The 23,042-nt window shown below is 42.3% G+C and overlaps 1 protein-coding gene across 1 annotated transcript in view; it reads right to left on the reverse strand.

Moving 5' to 3' along the window:
• Positions 1–481: 481 nt before the first annotated feature.
• Positions 482–23,042, reverse strand: part of LOC123787014 (uncharacterized) — a 62,006-nt gene continuing 39,445 nt past the window's right edge. The window contains 2 exon segments of the mRNA XM_087871150.1: positions 482–2,181; positions 2,184–4,145. Of these exon segments, the coding sequence (XP_087727276.1) occupies positions 2,018–2,181; positions 2,184–4,145 (2,126 nt within the window). The 3' untranslated portion in view covers positions 482–2,017.

Here is a 23,042-nt window from a genome sequence, read left to right on the forward strand (position 1 = left end):
TTTTCACAACTCCGGCAACTCTTTAAAAAAGTGGCTGTAAAACCGTATCTAATTTTCCAGAAGAGATAGCACTTCTCTGATATGTATGATGATTTCTTCATTTCTACGACATCAATTCATACTTTCCCACGATTACTATTATGAACATGAATCACAGTTGACTGGACTGCCATCTCTTTTCCCTAAAGACCAATTAGTAACACATTTAATTTGTAATAGTCACAAACTGTTTTAGTTCTAATAAACGGAGAATGACGTTGTGAACACCCACTTCATGATGACCTATTCAATGTCAGAAGCACAAATAGAATATCCATTTAGATTTCTTTCATATACTGTATGTTCTATTGTCCTTCATCTTCCATGCAAGAGAGATGTGCACGTATCCCACCTAAGGAAGAAGGGAATCTCTTATCCTTGACGCAACAATCACCTACATACTTTCACACACCCACCAGGAATAACTGAATTTTCTGAAGAGTTGAGAGTAGAAACTCAGTGATATTGAAAGTCACAAATCTCATATATAGTCAATGGAAACAATGCACACTGAAATTACACCCATACAAATACCCCTCCCTTCCATATGTTGAAGCAGAATAACATACACATTGTCTAACTGACTAACCTTGTATTATTCATTGTGAGGTGATATCTGAAGTGAGTAACTCACGTACTGCTTTCTACTGTGAATTCTCTGACATACATTGGACATTTGATGTTCAATTAAATACGTTTCTATGTTTCTACATAGTCTATCCTTCAAGTCACTTTTCTTCTCTGAACTCTCTGATGATGATTTCTAAAATAAGACAACGTCTTTCCTCATTCATTATCATTATACATTTTGAAACAAGACTGCATTTTTGATACAAAAAAAGGATTGAATTCCACTAAAAGGCTTTGCCGCTTTCTTGACGTGTTACAGTTTAGCTCCTGTATGATTAACGATGAGATTCAGCAAGTTATGACTTCCAGCTAGAGATCTGTCACATTCTTTCATTTGTAGTATTTTTCCTCAGTATGAACGCTATGATGCTGATGTGGAGTTAGGGCTCAACAGTCCTTCCAAATTCTCTCACAGTCTTCAAATTTGTAAGACGAGCCCCACTATGAATTCTGTAATGTTCGGTAAGGCACGATTTCTGCTTAAAGGCCTTGCCACATTCTACACATTTGTAAGTTTTCTCTCCAGTAAGAATTCTGTGATGTTGAGTAAGGTATGAGCGCTCGTTAAAGGACTTGCCACATTCTTTACATTTATACATTTTCTCTCGAGTATGAGCATTTATATGCTGAGTAAGTTTTGGGAGCTGTTTAAAGGTTTTGCTACATTCATTACATTTGTAAGGTGTCTCTCCAGTATGAATTGTCTCACGGATGATAACGTGTGATTTGTGCTGAAAGGCTTTGCCACATTCTTTACATTGGAGAGATTTCTCTCCAGTATGAATTCTGTGATGTGTAGTGAGGTTTGTTTTGTGGGAAAGGCCTTGCCACTTTCTTTACATTTATATATTTTCACTGGACTATGAGTATTTATATGCTGAGTAAGGTTTGGGAGCTGTTTAAAGGTTTTGCCACATTCCTTACATTTGTAAGGTGTGTCTCCAGTATGAATTCTCACATGGATGTTAACGGATGATTTGTACTGAAAGGTTTTGCCGCATTCTTTACATTGGTAAGATTTCTCTCCAGTATGAATTCTGTGATGTGTAGTAAGGTTTGTTTTGTGGAAAAATGCCTTGCCATATTCTTTACATTTAAACATTTTCTCTCGAGTATGAGTATTTATATGCTGAGTAAGGTATGGGAGCTCATTAAAGACCTTGCCACATTCTTTACATTTGTAAGGTTTCTCTCCAGTATGGATTCTGTGATGTTAACTAAGGCATGAGTGCCTGTTAAAGGCCTAGAAGCATTCTTTACATTTGTAAGGTTTCTATCCACTATGAATTCTGTGATGGTTAATGACATTTAATCTCTCGAAAAAGGCCTTCTCACATTCATTACATTTTTAAGGTTTCTCAACAGGATGAATTCTGTGATGTCTAGTGAGGTTGGTTTTGTGGAAAAAGGCCTTGCTGCATTCTTTATATTTATACATTTTCTCTCGACTATGAGTATTTATATGCTGAGTAAGGTTTGGGAAGTGGTTAAAGATTTTGCCACATTCTTTTCTTTGTAAGGTGTCTGTCCAGTGTGATTTCTCTCATGGCTGTTAAAGTATGATTTGTCCCGAAAGGCTTTGCCACATTCTTTACATTTGTAAGGTTTCTCTCCAGTATGAGTTCTCTCATGGCTTTTAAGGTTTCCTTTATGCTTAAGGGCCTTCCCACATTCTTTACATTTGTAAGGTTTCTCTGGAGTATGAGTTCTGTGATGTGCCCTGAGGCTTGATCTGTAGGAAAAGGACTTGCCACATTCCTTACATTTATACATTTTCTCTCGAGTATGACTATTTATATGCTGAGTAAGGTTTGGGAGCTGTTTAAAGGTTTTGCCACATATTTTACATTTGTAAGGTGTCTCTCCAGTATGAATTCTCTCATGGATGATAACGTGTGATTTGTGCTGAAAGGCTTTGCCACATTCTTTACATTTGTAAGGTTTCTCTCCAGTATGAATTCTGTGATGTGTAGTGAGGCTATATTTGTAGGAAAAGGCCTTGCCACATTCCTCACATTTATACATTTTCTCTCGAGTATGACTATTTATATGCTGACTAAGGTTTGAGAGCTGTTTAAAGGCTTTGCCACATATTTTACATTTGTAAGGTGTCTCTCCAGTATGAATTCTCTCATGCATGATAACGTGTGATTTGTAGTGAAAGGCTTTGCCACATTCTTTACATTTGTAAGGTTTCTCTCCAGTATGAATTCTGTGATGTCTAGTGAGGTCTGTTTTGTGGGAAAAGGCCTTGCCACATTCTTTACATTTGTAAGGTTTCTCTCCAGTATGAATTCTGTGATGTGTACTGAGGTTTGCTTTGTGGAAAAAGGCCTTGCCACATTCTTTACATTTATACAATTTCTCTCGAGAATGAGTATTTATATGGTGAGTAAGGTGTGAGAGCTGTTTAAAGGTTTTGCCACATTCTGTACATTTGTAAGGTGTCTCTCCAGTATGAATCCTCTCATGGACGTTAACGCATGATTTGCGTCGAAAGGCTTTGCCACATTCTTTACACTTGTAAGGTTTCTCTCCAGTATGAATTCTCTCATGGCTTTTAAGGTTTACTTTATTTTTAAAGTCCTTGCCACATTCTTTACATTTGTAAGGTTTCTCTCCACTACAGATTGTCTTATGTATACGTATTCTCGATGACTCACTAGACACGTTCCCAGGCTTATCATATCCGTATGGTTTCTTTCCCACATGAATTCTCTGATGATCGCTCACGCTGGAGGACTGGTTAAAATCTCTTTCACATTCGTTACCTTGATAAGGGTTCTCCCTAATATGCATAGTGTGATGTATAACATTGGATCTTCTATCAATGATTTCCTCACACTTAATATGTTCAAAATAGTTCTCTTGAAAATGGGTCCTCAGATCGTTATTAACATTTGAGCCTTGATCAAACGTTTTCTCACACTCACTGCCTTGAGCAACTCTGTCTCCATTGAAAATGCTTCGATAATTTTGTAGGGTTGAGTCCTCAGTGAAGGACGTCTCAAGTGGATCCCACCTAGCAGTTGTTTCTTCATTTTGAAATCTCTGAGGTTTAGAAATATTTGACTGGAAGGCCAATCCAGTCCTCTCTTGAACACTGTTCAAATCATTATTTTCAGCATGGACTAGGTAACTTTCCAGATTTTCCACATTCTCTTTCTGCGCATATGTGCTTTTGAGGAGTTGACTGGAGCTTTTGCTTACACACACACCCTCCATTGCAGAAAGAGTGGACTTCAAAAGGAAGGGTTTACAAAATGTTTCATATCCCTCACCATCTTGGGCAGTAAGAGTCTTGTTATGGGCAGTACTCTCAATTTGGACATATCCATTACAATCATGATCCCAGTCTATTGTTAAGTGTAAATTCTCAAGGACGCTATGTTGATAACGACCCACTGACACATTTTGAAATGAAGCTTCTTTGCACGGCTCTGGCTGGAAGCTCAGGCTGCCATGTGAAGATACTGCTGAAAGATTGAATAACAGAAAAGTCAAGTCATTCCATGCTGCTACCTTCAGACGAATACACTGATGCCATCTAACATACAACCATAAAATCAATCAGAGAGCGTCAGCAAGACAGCTGAGAAGGAATCATCAGGACTTCATTTCTCCATGGACACATAAACTTGCACACAACATACTGACCACATTGCTAAACAGATGATTCTGTAGTACTGTCATGATATAACACAAATCCTCTCCTCTCCCTCAAAGAATCAGGAAAAACCATTATGAGCCCACAAGCAGAAGAAGGTGGAATTTGTTTAAACACTTATTTGAGAGACAGACAGACAGGCAGAGGGAGAGCATGAGAGGGAGGATGCCCAAAGAAGAGAGCAAGCACATTCTCATCAGAGCAGGGAGCCAATACAGAATTCAATCCCACGACCCTGAGATCATGACCTGAGCAGAAGTCAAAGACTTAACTGACCGAGCCATCCGGGTCAGGGGAAGGAAGGAAATTTAAGGATAAAACAGAAATGAACAAAATAGAATTTAGCAAAAATAGGGAAATATCAACAATAGGCAGATTTGGTTTTCAGAAAAAAACAAAAATCAAAATTGAAAGACCTATAAGGAAATCAAGTAAGAATGAAAAGGAAGACCAACTAAAATCGGAAGCCTTAAAAGCAGACACAGTATCACTGATACCAGAGAAATAAAAATAGTATGCCAAGAAACAGATACCAAAAAATACCAAAAACATAACAAACCAGGACTCCAACCTGAAGAAATATTTTTAAAAACCTCCACTGATCAACAACTACTCAGGAGATGGAAAAGTAATTTTTAAAAAGGCCCAACAAAGAAAACTCGCGGGCCAGAAGACTTCACTGGATAATTCATACAAATATATAATGAGAAACTACTTCAAATCTTCGCAAACATTTCTGAGCAGCAAAGAGAAGGGAGCTGCTGAGAACACTGTCTGTGACACCAGCACTACCAGGTTATGGAAGCCAAAGCAGAGCTGCTACAAGGAAAGGCTGCAAGCTACCACCAGTGAGGAAGATTCCGGCAAAGTCGACAATAAAATACAGCCAACTGAATCAAAAGCACACTCCAGCATTTTACAACATAAACAAGTGAGGATTCTTCCGGGAATTCAAGGGTATTTGTATATAGGGAATACTATCAATATGAGCCTGCATGTTAACAGAATGAGTGTCAAAAATGACACCATCGGGTGCAGGTGGGTGGCTCGGTTGCTTAAGGGTCTGACTCTTGATTTCAGCTCAGGTCATGATCTCATGGTCGAGGGATGGAGCCCGCGTTGGGCTCCATGCTCAGTGGGGAATCTGAGATTCTCTCTCCCACTGTCCCTCCCCTTCTTTGGGAGCTCTCTCTCTTCCTCTCTCTAAAGGAAATAAAGGCATGTTTTTAAAAATAGCATGATTGAGGCGCTTGGGTGGCTCATTCAGTGAAGCGTCTGCCTTTGGGATCATGAGCTGAGACAAAGGCACATACTTCACTTACTCAGCTGCCCCAGATGCCCCTCCACTGTTTTTTTTTCTGAACATGACACCACAGGGAAATAGAAAAAGAAGAAACCTATCCGAAAATCACTAGGAGGAAATTTCAAACCGAAATCAGAAATAAACAGACACCAAGGGGCACCTGGGTGGCACAGCGGTTAAGCGTCTGCGTTCGGCTCAGAGCGTGATCCCAGCGTTATGGGATCGAGCCCCACATCAGTTTCCTCCATTATGAGCCTGCTTCTTCCTCTCCCGATCCCCCCGCTTGTGTTCCCTCTCTCGCTGGCTGTCTCTATCTCTGTCAAAAAAATAAATAAAATCTTAAAAAAAAAAAAAAAAGAAATAAACAGACACCAAAATAAACAGTCATATTGAAGGCAATGCCAAGTTTTACAAAATAACAAACAAAACTGGCAAGGCTTTAACGACATTACCTAAGAAAAAAGACTCAAAATCCAAAATGAGAAATGGGAAAAAAAAATGAGACAACACGTAACCACAGAAATGTATACTATGATAACAGATTACTATAAACAGTTATATACAAACAATTTAGATAAATTGTGAAAGAAAGATAATTCCTAAATAGCAGGAGTTACCAAGTCTGAAATAAGAACCTCGTACTATGAAATAGCAAGTCTTCTTAGACCAATTACAAAAATAAAAGTTGAATTTGGAATAAATGTCCCCCTAGTATAGAAAAGGCCAAGACTACATGCCTTCATTTGTCCGTTTGAACAAATACTTAAAAAGGCAAACAAACGTCAGAAATAGCGGAATAGAGGGAACACAACCATAATGATTCTATGAGGCCAGCGCTGGTACCAGGATAAAGACGATATTACAACAAAAATGTCTACTTTGTCTGATAAAAGAATTGTTACTCTGGCTTTCTCTAGACACCCATTTTCATCTCCTCTTTTTTAATCTGCAGGTGTCTTTAGGTTTAAAATTAGACTTTTGTGATCTGCCAATCTCAGTCAATTCAGCATTGAACGTTGGCTCAGGTCACGATCTTGGGATCCTGGGACTGAGCCCTGAATCAGGCTCCCCACCTCTCATGGAGTCTGTTTGTCCCTCCCCATCAAACCCTCACTCCACTTATGCTCTGTCTCTCGCTCTCAAACAAATAAAATAAAAAATAAAATAAAAATGATGCTTATTTGCAGCATACAGATGGCTCTACTTTTTTTTAAATGCATTCAGACACCTTATATGTCTTGAGTGACTGAAAATGTACTATACACTCCAAAGTAATTATTCAGAGACGTGTTTACTGCCATTCTAGTTCTTGTTTTGTCACTGTTTCTGGAGATTTTCTCTGATGCTTTCTTGTCCATATCACTTTTGCTGTCTCACCTGCACTCAAGATTCTGCTCTACTATTTCTTGAATGTTTGGTTCATTGGTCAGGTTAATTCCACCCCTCCACGGTGAATTTCACCAGCCACTCCTCTGCGGCAACTTCTCCTTTTCCTTCCTCCTCCTGCCATGTCTAACATATTCTTGGAAACAGCTCCCTCTGTGACAAGGAGTGCAGGGACAATCTGCTTCTGGTTGCAAGGCTAGATTTCTTACCTTGGACTCCAGTCAATGCACAGCCTTCAAAAATATCAAGTGTTCCCTCTACCTTACTTGTTCCCACTGTTTCGTGGTACAGGCGCTCTTCTGTGTTTAACTCAGGCTGCCTCCTAAAATCTGACTTTGCCTAATACGATCATGGACATAAAAATCCATTGTACTTACCAGTATTCCCCAAAGAAACCCCTTATAGAGAGAAGACATAATGAGCACGTGGCCATTATCAAATACACTTTAACGGTGAGAGAGGAGAGAGAGCCCACTGCAGGAGAAACATCTTAAGAAGCTCTCAGAGAAATGACTCTTCTTCAGGTGTCTTCTGGGGGCTCAGCCTGTGACGACTCCAGCATTCACTTCTAAATGCTGGGTTCCTCCTGGGAACTCTCACCTCTCTCCCATGTCCTCTCCTTTCTCTAGTATTGGGTTACAGATAACTTCACTTTCCTAAGTTTATATCCTACCATGAACACATAGGATTCCCTTGATGTGTAGAGTTGGTTGGCTTTCGGTTACATGCAACTTCTTAAAAAGTAGTTGAAGTGATACACGTTTAGGCATATCTGTATCTAGTTTCCATTCGTTTCTATTAAACTACACCTGACATTTAATGTTACATTCGTTCAGGTGTACCACACAGTCATTGGACTACTCTCTAGGTTCTCCTATGCTCACCCCAACTGTACCTAGCAGCCGTCACCCTAGGACACGATCACAACTCCACCGACCATCTTTGCTATGCTGTACCCATTATCCCCATGACGAATTAATTCCCTAACTGGAAGGCTGTACTTCCCAGTCCCCTTTACCCATCTTGCCCATCCTCCAACCCATTCCACTCTGGAAAACAGCAGCTGGAAAACAGTATTTATGGGTCTATTTTGCTTTTTGGTTCTTGTTCCCTGCCATTTGAGACAACGGGAAGAGTCCTAGAAAAGGTGTTGTGCTAGGTGAGACAAGTTGGACAGAGAAAGACATACCATATGATGTCACTTTTAAGTACAATCTAAAAAACGAAACAAATGAACAAACAAAAGCACAAAATGACCCATAAACACCTAGTTTGTTTTGACTAAGGCCCATGGATAGTCTCAAAAAGGCCAAGAATCCCTCGATTCCACACATTTTATAAAGTAACGAGTTGGCCTGTAACAACCTTGCAATGCTGCTTGGAGACAGAGGACTCCCCGGTCACAGTCCGCAGGACCTCGTGGCTCATGACACAACAAACACCATGAGCTTCTTCGTCACAGTGATGTCACGTGCCCGCTGCGCAGCCCAAATCCTACACGTAGATGCCGCACATGCGGTCAGTCTGTATCACAGCTTTGCGACACTGTGCGTACGAAACCCAGTGTCTTAAAGGATCGACTAGCCTATCTACCTGAACTTTGCCACAGAAGGAGAGATCTCTACTTCCCTATATGATAAAACAATCTGTGTTCTATCCATGGGCACTATCACTATATTCCAAAGCGTTCTTATACACAAACTTCAATGGAAACACAAGAAGAAAAACGCTCAACGCCTCCATCCATAAAACAAGGAGAAACATAAGCACATAGAAAATCATCTCCCGGGGCGCCTGGGTGGCACAGCGGTTAAGCGTCTGCCTTCGGCTCAGGGCGTGATCCCGGCGTTATGGGATCGAGCCCCACATCAGGCTCCTCTGCAATGAGCCTGCTTCTTCCTCTCCCACTCCCCCTGCTTGTGTTCCCTCTCTCGCTGGCTGTCTCTATCTCTGTCGAATAAATAAAATAAAAAAATCTTTAAAAAAAAAAAAAAAGAAAATCATCTCCCAACAATATTCATCACTCAGATTGACGCTGGTTTGTTCCTGCCTCATTTTCCCATGTGTAAAACACCTTGTCAAATACTCCTTCACCTGACCCAAGATGTCAGAGAAAATCTATTCACTTTAAATCATGAAACACTGTTAAAGACTATGATCTGCAGATGCAATAGACAAGAAGCCCGTGAGCTGTAACAGTCACTTGTGAAGGTCCCCATACCTCTTGCATTTGAACAGGTAAAAAAAAAAAATCTGAATACCAATGAGAATCTTCCTTCAATTTCTGTTGTGAGCTTTCGAAGGGAGAGGGGTGAAGAAACAACTGAGCAAAAGCATACACCTTATATACATCTGAAACGATGAGAGGATTTTACATTTCTTCCCAGGAAGAGTAAACCCCGGATGTAGGGGAATCATGGCACATTACAGTAAAAGGGCTGAGGATTGGGAAACACATAGGAATTAGGGCAGGGGTGTTCAGGAACTGTCAACAGGGAATATAAACTACAGCCACGTCAACATAAAGGAGGCAGGAGGTTGAGTCAAATGAAACCGAAGTGTCACACTGACAAAAGTACTTTGGGTGGCTCTGAACTGAGGTGAAGATGGAGAGGAAATGTTGTCTCATGAATACACCTGACCTACTGCTTGTGCCTCTACTGGATGGAGATCAAGGAACCGCAGGTGTAGCTCAGGAGCTCACAACGTGATTTCAAGGAATAACAAGAATGCTCGATACACCAAATGTATAATTTTCTTCTGACATTCACAGCAGTGTCCATAATAGGTTTTCTTTTAGGATGTTCTGCTGCTCATTAGGCAGTGACATACAGAGGAAAATGAGAAACTCGTGGACTTGGAAGCTTTGACTTGACCTCCTTCCAAGCAGCATACATATGGCTAATCTTAATGGTCTAGAAGACACCCAAGACCCCCAATGCACTACAAGGGACACACCCCTGGCCACTCTGTAAAGATACCAAAGAAGTCGACACCCAAAATCATGACAGAAATCTCGTCACCCAAAAGTCGTCACTCTTGGTGGGACTCCTTAGGAGACAATGACTGATGGGTTGACCATACTCATGTTTGGCAGTAAAATCTGTAGAACTTAACCTAAGCCCAGGGAAGTAAAGGGAGAGAGATCATGGTAAAGACAGCCATCAGTTTGCCAAGATTCCAGCTACACTCTATGACAATTACATTATCGCTACTGCCAAGCCCTGAGAAAGCATTCCGCTGTGGGAATAAGGGAATCATCATTCACGGAGCACCTGGATGGCTAGTCGGTACTCTGTGTGACACCTGAGGTTTACTTTTAAGGTTAATCCCCCTGTTAATTACAGAGATTACTTAAAAACAAAATCTTGAACAAGAGAAAACCTCAGTCACTACACAAACCACAGAAGACATTCTTTAATACATTTCTCAGCAGAAGTGTGAGAGGATTAAGGGTGTTATTAGAAAAACAGAAAGGAGTGTATTTCTGTGGTCTTGGTTTAAAAGACTATTTCTAAAAATGGTACAAACCACGAACCATGGGATGTCTGGGTGGCTCAGTCGGTGAAGTATCTACCTTCAGTTCATGTCATGATCCTAAGGGGCGAGATCGAGACCCGAATGGGGATCCTCACTCCGCAATGAGCCTGCTTCTCCCTCTGCCTACTGTTCCCACGGATTATCCTCTTTCTCACTCTCTTTCCTTCTGTCAAATAAATAAATAAAATCTTAAACAAAAGAATGTTAACAATTTATTTAGAGAAAGAGCGTGTGAGAGCATAGCAATGGAGGGCCAGATGGAGACGGAGACAGAGAAGCCCCAGCAAAAGTCCACTGAGCCCGAGGCCAATGTGGGTCTCCATCCCAAGACCCTGAGATCCTGCCTGAGTGGAAATGAAGACATGGATGCTTCACTGACTAAGCCACCAGGCACAGCTCTGTATCTTACTTTAATGTAAATAATCATTCCCTGAAGACTTACTCCACCCTGATTTCTATCACTCTTATAGGACGACCACAAACGGCATATCCACGTGGACTTTCCTCACACACCCTACACCACTGCCTCCTTCATCTTCTATGCGAACTGGCAGGAATGAATTCCCCAGCATACAAGAGCCCCTCGTGTCTCTGAGCCAGGAAGAATCACATCACTTTGCAGGCATTCAAGTAATAAAGGCACAGCATGACATCATTTAAGAGTCGAATAGTATCTTCCCTAAGAGTAAAATTTCTCAAATAGGGTCAAAAGAAAAAGAGAGACACTATTATCCCTTCCCAGACATCCATCCTCCCTCGATCCTTTAGGCATATTAACAAATGCAGCTGACAAATGAAGAACATGGGGTTGAACGGCCTGGGTCCACTTATACATACTTTTTTTTTTTTTTTTTGTGGATACATACTATGCAGTACTGTAAAAATATTTTCTGTTCACTATGATTTCCTTAATACTGACTCTTCTGAAGCTTACATTATTATAAAAACACTTATACAAATACAGACAACATACTAAGAGTGGGATATTAACTGTTTATGTTTTAGGTAAGGCTTCCTCTCAACAACAGGCTACTTCCATGGAAAGTAGGTACAGTTTTACTTTTAGGGACCCAAAATTGAAAACCAGATTGTCAATTGTGGAAGAGTTGACACTCCTAACGTCTGCATCGTCCAAAGCTAAAATGTAACTGATTTAAGTGTTTGAACCTTGGATTTTTCTCCGTAATAAATACCCTAATTGAGATCATGTCTGCAAAATGAGATGGGCTTACTGCTTCCTGCTGTGAATGGCTGATATTATAGAACTTGCATTCCATTACACAGTTTGCAACTGCTCATATCTGTAATATTTTTATCCTTCACGAAGACATTTTTTTGAAGTATATGTTAAAAATATAGGATTGTCATCAATCATCACATTTCAGGCATTTCTATCCAGTAGGCTTTCACTGAAGCTGAGGAAGAATGTGTTCATGGGAAGACATGGCCAACCTTCTTGACATGTGTACAGCATCTCCACAGGTGTATTATCTCATGTTGAAGAGTTCTGAGTATGAAATAATGGCTTTGCCACATTTTCGACACTTGTAGGGTTTCTGTCACGCTGCACTCTGTCATGTTTAGAACGTTCTAGTTCTGCTAAAGGCTTTGCCGCATTTTTTTCTGTTTTTACATTCCTCAGCCTTCTCACCAAGATGTACTATCTTATGTTGATAAGTTTTGAGTGATAATCAAAGGCTTTGCCACATTGTTTCCATCGTAAGATTTCTTTCCAATATGAAATCTCTGCTGTTGATCAAGTTGTGAAGACGAGTCCAGATGTTTGCCAGGGTTACTGCATTTAGACGTCTTCTCCCCAGTGAGGATACCATGACAGTGTGCATGCTAAGACTCGAGCTTGCATCGAAGACAGTCCGCCATGCATTACTAAGTTACTACGATACACTAGTTCTCTGGAAACTGAGTACCCTGAGGCTTATTACACTTGGACCCTTGATTCATGCTTTTCAGACACTCTTTCATTAATACATCTGTCTCCATTATAAACGCCTCAGTAATTCTGGAAGCTAGAAGGGCCCTTAGAGGGGACTCCCAGTGCAACACATTAAAAAAAATGCTCCACATTATGTATTCTGCATAACTATTGACCAGTGATGATTCCATAAAGAACTTCCCATGTTTATCAAAATCAGAGACATTGGAAAAGGATACATGATGTGTTGGTTGAAGAATAATGAACCTTCTGACAAGGACTTCTCAAATCAATCCCATTTAGAATTCTTGTCTTCCTTTATTGATGTCTCACTTTCAGAGGTGTTCCTGTGCATGACTGATCCAAACTTACATTTAAAATGGTTTCAGTTCTTAAACAGGCCAATTAATTATGAAGAGATTGAGTCAGTGATAAACAACCTTCCAAATAACAAAACTCCAGGCCCGGACGGTTTTCCTGGGGAATTCTACCAAACATTCAAAGAAGAAATAATATCTATTCTCCTAAAGCTATTGCAAAAAAATAGAAACAGAAGGAAAGCTACCAAACTCATTCTATGAGGCCAATATTACCTTGATCCCCAAACCAGGCAAAGACCCCCTCAAAAAGGAGAATTACAGACCGATTTCCCTAATGAATATGGATGCCAAAATCCTCAACAAGATCCTTGCTAATAGAATCCAACAGTACATTAAAAGGATTATCCATCATGACCAAGTGGGATTCATACCTGGGATGCAAGCGTGGTTCAACATTCGCAAATCAATCAGCGGGATACATCATATCAACAAGAAAAGACTCAGGAACCATATGATCCTCTCAATTGTTGCAGAAAAAGCATTTGACAAAATACAGCATCCTTTCCTTATTAAAACCCTTCAGAGTGTAGGAATAGAGGGTACATTTCTCAATCTCATAAAAGCCATCTATGAAAAGCCTACTGCAAATATTATTCTGAATGGGGAAAAGCTGGAAGCCTTTCCCTTAAGATCAGGAACACGACAAGGATGCTCACTCTCGCCACTATTATTCAGCATAGTACTAGAAGTCCTTGCAACAGCAATCAGACGACAAAAAGGGATCAAAGGTATCCAAATCAGCAAAGAAGATGTCAAAATGTCTCTCTTCACAGATGACATGATACTCTATATGGAAAACCCAAAAGAATCCACTCCGAACTATTAGAAGTTATAGAGCAATTCAGTAATGTGGCGGGATACAAAATCAATGCTCAGAAATCAGTTGCATTTCTATACACGAATAACGAGAATGAAGAAAGAGAAATCAAGGAATCCATCCCATTTACAATAGCACCAAAAACCATACATTACCTTGGAATTAACTTAACCAGAGACGTAAAGGACCTATATTCTAGAAACTATAAATCACTCTTGAAAGACATTGCGGAAGACATAAAAAGATAGAAAAATATTGCATGCTCATGGATCGGAAGAATTAACATAGTAAAATGTCCATGCTACCCAGAGCAATCTACACTTTCAATGCTATCCCGATCAAAATACCGAGGACATTTTTCAAAGAACTGGAACAAATAGTCCTTAAATTTGTATGGAAACAGAAAAGGCCCTGAATCTCCAAGGAACTGCTGAAAAGGAAAAACAAAGCTGGGGGCATCACAATGCCGGATTTCGAGCTGTACTACAAAGCTGTGATCACGAAGACAGCATGGTACTGGCACAAAAACAGACACATAGACCAATGGAACAGAATAGAGAACCCAGAAATGGACCCTCGGCTCTTTGGGCAACTAATCTTTGATAAAGCAGGAAAAAACATCTGGTGGAGAAAAGACAGTTTCTTCAATAAATGGTGCTGGGAAAATTGGGCAGCTACATGCAAAAGAATGAAACTTGACCACTCTCTCACACCATTCATAAAAATAAACTCCAAATGGATGAAAGACCTCGATGTGAGACAGGAATCCATCAAAATCCTAGAGGAGAACATAGGCAGCAACCTCTACGACATCGGCCAAAGCAACCTTTTTCATGACACATCTCCAAAGGCAAGAGAAGCTAAAGATAAAATGAATTTATGGGACTTCATCAAGATAAAAAGCTTCTGCACAGCCAAGGAAACAGTCAAAAAAACTAAGAGGCAGCCCACGGAATGGGAGAAGATGTTTGCAAAGGACACTACAAATAAAGGACTGGTATCCAAGATCTACAAAGAACTTCTCAAACTCAAGACACAAGAAACAAATAAACAAATCAAAAAATGGGCAGAAGATATGAACACTTTTCCAATGAAGACATACAAATGGCCAACAGACACATGAAAAAATGTTCAAAATCATTAGCCATCAGGGAAATTCAAATCAAAACCACACTGAGATACCACCTTACGCAAGTTAGAATAGCCAAAATAGACAAGGCAAGAAACAACAATTGTTGGAGAGGATGTGGAGAAAGGGGATCCCTCCTACATTGTTGGTGGGAATGCAAGTTGGTACAGCCACTCTGGAAAACAGTGTGGAGGTCCCTTAAAAAGTTAAAAATTGAGCTACCCTATGATCCAGCCATTGCACTACTGGGTGTTTACCCCAAAGATACAGACGTAGTGAAGAGAAGGGCCATATGCACCCCAATGTTCATAGCAGCATTGTCCACAATAGCTAAATCGTGGAAGGAGCCGAGATGCCCTTCAACAGATGACTGGATTAAGAAGCTGTGGTCCATATATACAATGGAATATTACTCAGCTATCAGAAAGAACGAGTTCTCAACATTTGCTGCAACATGGACGGCACTGGAGGAGATAATGCTAAGTGAAATAAGTCAAGCAGAGAAAGACAACAATCATATTGTTTCTCTCATCTATGGAACATAAGAACTAGGATGATTGGTAGGGGAAGAAAGGGATAAAGAAAGGGGGGTAATCAGAAGGGGGAATGAAACATGAGAGACTATGGACTATGAGAAACAAACTGAGGGCCTCAGAGGGGAGGGGGGTGGGGGACTGGGATAGACCGGTGATGGGTAGTAAGGAGGGCACGTATTGCGTGGTGCACTGGGTGTTATACGCAACTAATGAAGCATCGAACTTTACATCAGAAACCGGGGATGTACTGTATGGTGACTAACATAACAAAAAATCATTAAAAAAAAAAAAAGAACATTGCGCAATGGATGAACAGTAATTTCTTCAACTATCGTTCTACTGATGGGCCTTCATTTTGTGTCCATTTTTTTTTTTTATTTTTTGCACATATGTTTTTGTATGCTGGTGTTTTATTTCTGTTGGACAGAGTCCCAGGAGTCGGGACTGCTAGGTCAAAGCATATGAGCATTTTAAATTTTAATAGATGTTATCCAGTTGCTTTCCAAAAAGCCTGCAACGCTCAAAACAGTTCCACCAGCGGCGTCTAAGATGACCCTGTTCTCTGCGTGAAATTAAAAGGCCTTTTAATGGCTCAGTATATTTAATGTGGCCATGCTGGGTTTTGTTTCTGCTGCTGAAGAGATGTGGGTGACTCTGAACGGTGTGCCCCGCCCCTGTGACATCTTATAGTCAAGGTGCTGTGACTCATGCCTAAAGCATCCAGCCAAGCCTACACCCATCATGACATCGTGAGTACAGCACCACCTCCCAGGAACCAGTACCCAGTGCCTATTCCTCTTACTCTGTATCTGATCTGAAGATCTTGCCTCTTTCCCTGGAAGCAGAAAAGCAAGGGTGCTCATCTAACTGCAGCATCGGCAGCAAACTGTCTAAACCAGGAGATGGGCAGGTGATTCCGACCGAGACCCCAGCTAGCCTTATTCTTTAGTTCGATAATTTCAAAGATTTGCAGAATATGATTAAATCCTTTGCACCTCAGTCTTTTGAGGGTTAACAGCCATCTAATTTGGCAACTATTGATTGAATGAGAGACTTCTAAGTGCTGGCCAGTGTGATAGATGTCGGGCGTTCAGCCCTTAGGCGCGACTATGACACCCAGGGTTTCTGCGATCCTTGTTCTCACAAGAAGACAGGATCACATCACTGCACTTGGATTTACCCATAAAACGCGGTTTGACCCTATTAGGACTCATCTTCTCAAGGGCCTTCAAAAATAAGCATAGAGCAAAACAACCGAATTCATCTCTGGACAACATTTCGCTAAGAGCGCAATGGGTCAGCAAACTGACCTGAATCCTGTTTCCAAAGGACTAAGACGGACAGCATCATGTCTTGGCCCTTTGGTTCGGCACCACTGGAAACAGGGACTGCTCCCTGTAGACCCCCTTTCCTTAGCTTGGTTGAGGTCTAATCGACGATATCGTAAGATCTTCAAAGTGGACATCATCGTGGTTCGTTATGGGGACACACTATGAAAGAACTCCTATCACCTAGTGATTAACACACCCATCACCCTACCTATTGATCTGGTGTGTGCGCGTGTGAGAAAAGACTTAAGTTCCACATTCTTAGCAAATTTCAATTATATGCTACAGTGTTATCAACTGTAGTCACCAGGTTTTGCATTAGGTCCTCAGACCTTATTCATCTTACAACTGATGCTTATACCCTTTTTACCAACCTCTCTTTCTCTCTTTCCCTCATCCCCCCGCCCCTGGCAACCACTTCTCTGCTGCATTCCCATGAGCTTGGCTTTTTCTTTTTTTTTCGATTCCACATATAAGTGATATCATGCAGTATCTGTCTATCGATGTCTGATTTATTTACTTAGCATAATGTCCCAAGGACCATCCGTTGTCACAAATGTAAAAGAGCAGGACTTCCTTCTTTCTCCTGGTTGAACAATACTGCATTGCATACACCACACCTTCTCTATCCATTCATCCGTCGGTGGACATTTAGGTTGTTTCCATATCTTGGCTGTTGTGAATAATGCTGCAGTGAACACGGGAGTGCTGATAGCTCTTCAATATCTTGTTTTCATTTCCTTCAAATATATACCCAGAAGTGGGATTGCTGGATCATATGGTAGTTCTATTTTTACTAGTAGACCTTAAATCACTTTGAAGGGAGGGACTGTAAACCTCTTACTCAAAACGCTACTGTATTCTCAAGACCTTAGCACAATAACTGGCATATAAGAGGCCAGCAATAAATATGTCATTGAATGGATGAGGGAATGAATGGATGGATGGGCAAATAGGTGATTGAATGGCTTACCTGTCTGGGAATTTCAAATGCACAGAATTGTGGTCATTTCCCAATTTGGATATTATGGAATCTAGACATTCTTATTACCATTTGGGTTTCTTTGCTTCTTGGGGTTTTGTTGTGGTGGTGGTTTTGGGGTTTCTTTGAGAGAGGCAGGAGAGCAGGGGGAGGGTGGGAAGAGGGGGAGAGAGAGAGAGAGAATCTCAAGCAGGCTTCATGCTCAGCGAGGAGCCTGAGGCCGGGCTCCATCTCACAAACCTGAGTTTGTGACCTGAGACGAAATCAAGATCTTTTTTTTTAAAGATTTTATTTATTTATTTATTTGTTTATTTATTTATTTATTTATTTGAGAGAGAGAGAGAGAGAACAAGTGGGGTGAGGGGTAGGGGAAGAGGGGGAGGCGGACTCCCTGCTGAGCAGGGAGCCTGATGCGGGGCTTGATCCTGGGACCCCAGGATCATGACCTGAGCCGAAGGCAGGTGCTTGGCCCACTGAGCTACCCAGGCTCCCTCCCTGCACCTCTTTATACTCTGTTGAAAGTGAGAGTGGGCAGCAGAGATCCCAATGTATTTAATTCCTAAGACCCCTGACTAAACCGTACTGTTATTCCCTGCCTACCACACTGCGGCTCTTAGAAAACCCTCCTTCTTTCCTATCTGTAATCAACTACTAAGGTCTTCTCCCTTCAGGATATCTGATTTACCCCTTCCTCCCCACCCACTGCCACTGCTTTGGACCCTAGCCTCGACGACCTCATGACCAGAAGATTCCAGAACCCTCCAGCTTCCCTGTCCTTCCATCCAGGGTGCAACCACCACCAGACAAGTCTTCCTAAAATGCTACTTTCAATACTTCTAAATCTTGTCCTGCTCTGGACACCTGTCACGTTTCCTCTGGCCGAGTGTAGCGACCCTGTTCAACCCACCTCACACCTCAGTACTCCTCCCGGGGCTGCCAAGTTCATGCATGACTCCAGCAGTCGCCATCCGCTTTATCACCTGCATTCCGTCCTGAGGGTGGTCCACCCACTTTGACATCCTCATTCTCTCTTTCTCTCCAGTTGTCTAAATGTACCCAGTTCAGGCCCACTTTATGTCCTGTTCTATCAACACTGTCCCCTCATTTCCCAAGACCACCAGGCTCTGTGCCAAAGGCCTTCACATAGTTTCTCCTGGGATCTTCTCCATTACGATATGACGCGGGTCCTGTGAGTAACTCCATTTTATAGAGGAGACTGAACTTCAGAGAGGTTAAGTAAGCAGTCCAGGGTCACACAGCTTAGGAGGGATAAAGCCAGGAATCAAATGTAGGCAGAGCATCTGCTCTCAAACACGGCACTGATCAGCCCCTCTGTTGCCCAAGAAGTCTTTCAGAATCAGTACTAAGAAACATGAAGATGTACTAAAAACACTAACTGACCTTACCGGCTGAATGAATCGGGAGCCCCAGCCACTACCAGGAGATCGGGAAGGCAGCAGGACTAAGGCACCCAGGCTTGGGTTTGAGGGCAGAGTGACCTTAGGCAAGTGGCTTAATCTCCCTGAGTCCCAACTTCCTCATCTGTAAAATGCAATAAATATCTCCATGTACCTCCCATCATAGGGTGTTTTATAAGGAGTGAATTAGAGCATGTATATAAACACGAGCACAGGGCAGGCACGTCAGAAGTCTGTGCATGTTCATTTTTATAATCATTCCCTTCTACTTCCCTTAGAATAATTGTTTTTTTCTCCTTTAACCATCCCTTTGTGTAGAGGCATTTTAAGAAAAAAAAATAATTATTAATAAGTCTGACTCTGGTTGATTCGAACAAACGAGTCTGGTCCTTAGTTGCCCCACTTGGACCCTGTAGGAAAGTTTTGTCTCAAATGGGGAGCTGAGGCTTCAACATCCAGCCTTCCGTGGACTTACCCTGGGCTCCAAAGTGCACTCACCTTCTGCTCTGATTTTGTCTCCCTCATGCATTCAGAGCCTAGCAAGCATTTGCTCATACATTTACAGTTCCCTGGTCACACGTGCTGCTTCATGTCTGTGTCTTCACATATGCTGTTCCCTCTGCCTGGAATGCTGTTCCTCGCAATCAGTAATGAAACACTGTTCATCTTTTCAGGCTACTTCAAGAACCTCTTTCTCTCCCAGACCCCAGAACCATCCCTCAAAATACACATAACGTAAAATAAGCCATCTTAGCCGTGTACAGTTCAGCAGCATTCAGTACATTTCCATTTTTCAGGGGAGGAAATTGAGGTCTAGGGGAGGAGGGGACTGGCCCAAGATCACGAGGTGAGGAGGCAGCAGAGGGAGGCCTGGAACACAGACAGCCTGAAACTCCTTAAGGATGCGGTCTGGGTCTTTTCCTCTCTGTGCCTCTGAAGCACGGGCAGCATCCTTGGGGGAGCTTTGTGAGTGCTGGTCTGAGCGGCTATGCTATTAGCGTCTGCCTGTGCCGGTCTCCAACCCACAGGCTCATCCAGATAACGGATGATTCACACCCATGAGCCAGACAGACCCTGAGTCCCAGGACCCTAAAGCCAACGGGAAAGAGACAGGAAGAAAAAAAAAAACCCAAAAACCTAGTGCAGGGGTGCCTGGGTGGCACAGCGGTTAAGCGTCTGCCTTCGGCTCAGGGCGTGATCCCGGCGTTCTGGGATCGAGCCCCATATCGGGCTCCTCCTCTATGAGCCTGCTTCTTCCTCTCCCACTCCCCCTGCTTGTGTTTCCTCTCTCGCTGGCTGTCTCTATCTCTGTCAAATAAATAAATAAAATCTTTAAAAAAAAAAATAACCTAGTGCATGGACCCTGGCCTTAGGGATCCCCACCTCCCTGCATGGGGCTGGGCAGCCCACCGAAATGTACTTCTCTCCACTAGCAACCTATGGAAACCCTGCTTAGCCTTCAGGCCCAGTGCAAACACTCCTCTTTGCTGTCACACTGGGGTCCCCCAGGAAGAACAGAGCTCTCCTTTCTCTCATTTCCCCATGGTCCCTTCATTTCATGTTTGTTTCTTGTTAACTGGTATTACACATTACGATAATGTTCTTTACTTCTGTGTCTCCACACTCCCCAAATCTGGAAGCTTCTTAAGGGTAGAGGCTGTGTCATATCTCATCTCTATTCTCTGCAGCATTTATGCTAGGCATACAGACATGGGCGAGGAACATTTACGGTCACAGAGGGCCAGAATCCAGGCTCTCCAGCTCTGCCACATACCAGCTTCGGGACCTTCAGGTTCGGGACCTTCAGGAAGTTTCTCAACCTCCCAAAGCCCCGATGTCCCGCTCCGTAAAAGGGGAGTGAGAATTCAGCTGACTTAATAGGGTTGTTATGAGAATTTAATAAGCTCAAATTCACAGCTAGAACTCATTAACTACTATTATTATTAATAAGTCTTTAATAACTAATCAGAGAGCAAGAAGAGGCACAAATAGTTTTTTCCTTCAATTAACACATAAGAAGGAAATGCTTGCAAAAATGGAACAACAGGGGCACCTGGGTGGCTCAGTCAGTTGAGCATCTGCCTTCGGCTCAGGCTGGGATCATGGGGCTCCCTGCTGTGCGGGCAGCCTGCTTCTCCCTCTCCCTCTGGCCTCCACCCTGCTTGTGCTGTCTCTCTTTCTCTCTCTCAAATAAATTTAAAACAAGGAAACAACAGTATGAACACAGAGAAACATAAATAATTGGGTTTGTACTAAGTGCATACGAGATACAATCATGTGCATAATCTTCGCGTTCCTGCTATAATAGTTCCTACGGTAAGTTACACAATCCGCTCTCCATCCAGCATAGAGCAGAGACGGTCACGTTTCCGCAATCTGAACCCGGACCTTGCTCTCCCACAAGACAGCCCAAGCTGCCCCTGCCCCTTGTCACACGTTTCGCACTCACAGAAATTCCTACCACTTATCAGTGGGATTGATTCAGAAAGAACAGGCCCACGGCAAAGGTTAATTACATTGATCGTCACTTGCCCACTGAAGTCTCATTCTCCATCCAGGAGCCTATATGACCTTTTAAAAACAAAACCCAGCTCATGTTAGTCTCCTGCTTAACACTCGGCAGTAGCTTCTTCTGTAAGAGAAATAAAATCTTTACTTTTTTTTTTTTTTTTTTTTTTGTACCCACACCTACAAGTCCCTACCCAGTCTGGCTCCTCTCTAATTTATCTCCATTCTCTTCCCTGACTCTCTGGGTGCCAGCCACCTTGGCCTTCTGTCTCTTCCTCTAACACAGCAAGGACCTTTGCGTTTGATCCCTGACATTTACTGGCAAAATGTCACCTTCTTAGAGACGCATTTCTGGACCACCAGATGGGAACTACCCCACCCCTACTAATTCCCATGTAACACTTAGCATTTGAGCTACATTATTTGTTTGCCTACGTATTATCTGACGCCTTCACTTCCCTGAATAGAAGCTCCCCGTGGGCAGGAATCTTGTCTGCCTTGCTCAACACTGTACCCGCAGCCCCTAGAACACTTCCTGGCACTTACAAAGCTCTCGATACCTCTTTACTGAATGAATACATGGGGGAGGGGCGGGGGAAGCAGATTATGGTCATTTTTCACTTTTTATATTTCAGGTGAATTTCAATTTTTAATAAAGTGCACATACTATTCTGTACATTCAAAAAAGAAATAATGCCAGAACAAAATAAAATTGAGATAATGGGGGCGCCTGGGTGGCACAGCGGTTAAGCGTCTGCCTTCGGCTCAGGGCGTGATCCCGGCGATCTGGGATCAAGCCCCACATCAGGCTCCTCTGCTAGGAGCCTGCTTCTTCCTCTCCCACTCCCCCTGCTTGTGTTCCCTCTCTCGCTGGCTGTCTCTATCTCTGTCGAATAAATAAATAAAATCTTAAAAAAAAAAAAAATTGAGATAATGAAATTAGCATAGCTTTCCAGACAGATGAAAGGAACACAAAACCTTTGCCAAGAATTGAGTATGTGGAACGCTGGCAATCCGTCTTACTTCCTCCTCCACACTGTTTATACCTGAAACACTGGCCAGTGGACTGATCTGCTTGCTAGTCAGCACACACCCCTGGACTTTTAAATAATTGTCACCTCTCCTGGTGGTGGAGCATTCCGCTTCAGTCCAATCCCCCTCTCTCAGCACATTTATTTCTACCTCTGTGCTTTGCCAATGCTTTTACCTCTAGGGGCCTTTCCTCCCCGCTGTGCTGCCGCCCCCCCCCACCCCGCCTCCCCTACCCCACCACCCCACACACACCCTGCATTTCCCCTGTCCAAAATCTTGACGATCCTTTAGGGGACGTGCAAACCTATCGTGAAACGGCTATGACCACAGACAACTGCTCCACAACAAAAGCTCCACGCTTTTTCAAAAGTCTCCTTGTCTTTGTGTCTCCCTCAATTAATTACAGTTGGTTGA

Source organism: Ursus americanus, chromosome 21 (assembly GCF_024610735.1).
Source record: "Ursus americanus isolate L20-20 chromosome 21, mUrsAme1.1.p, whole genome shotgun sequence".
Classification (NCBI taxonomy): Eukaryota; Metazoa; Chordata; class Mammalia; order Carnivora; family Ursidae; genus Ursus; species Ursus americanus.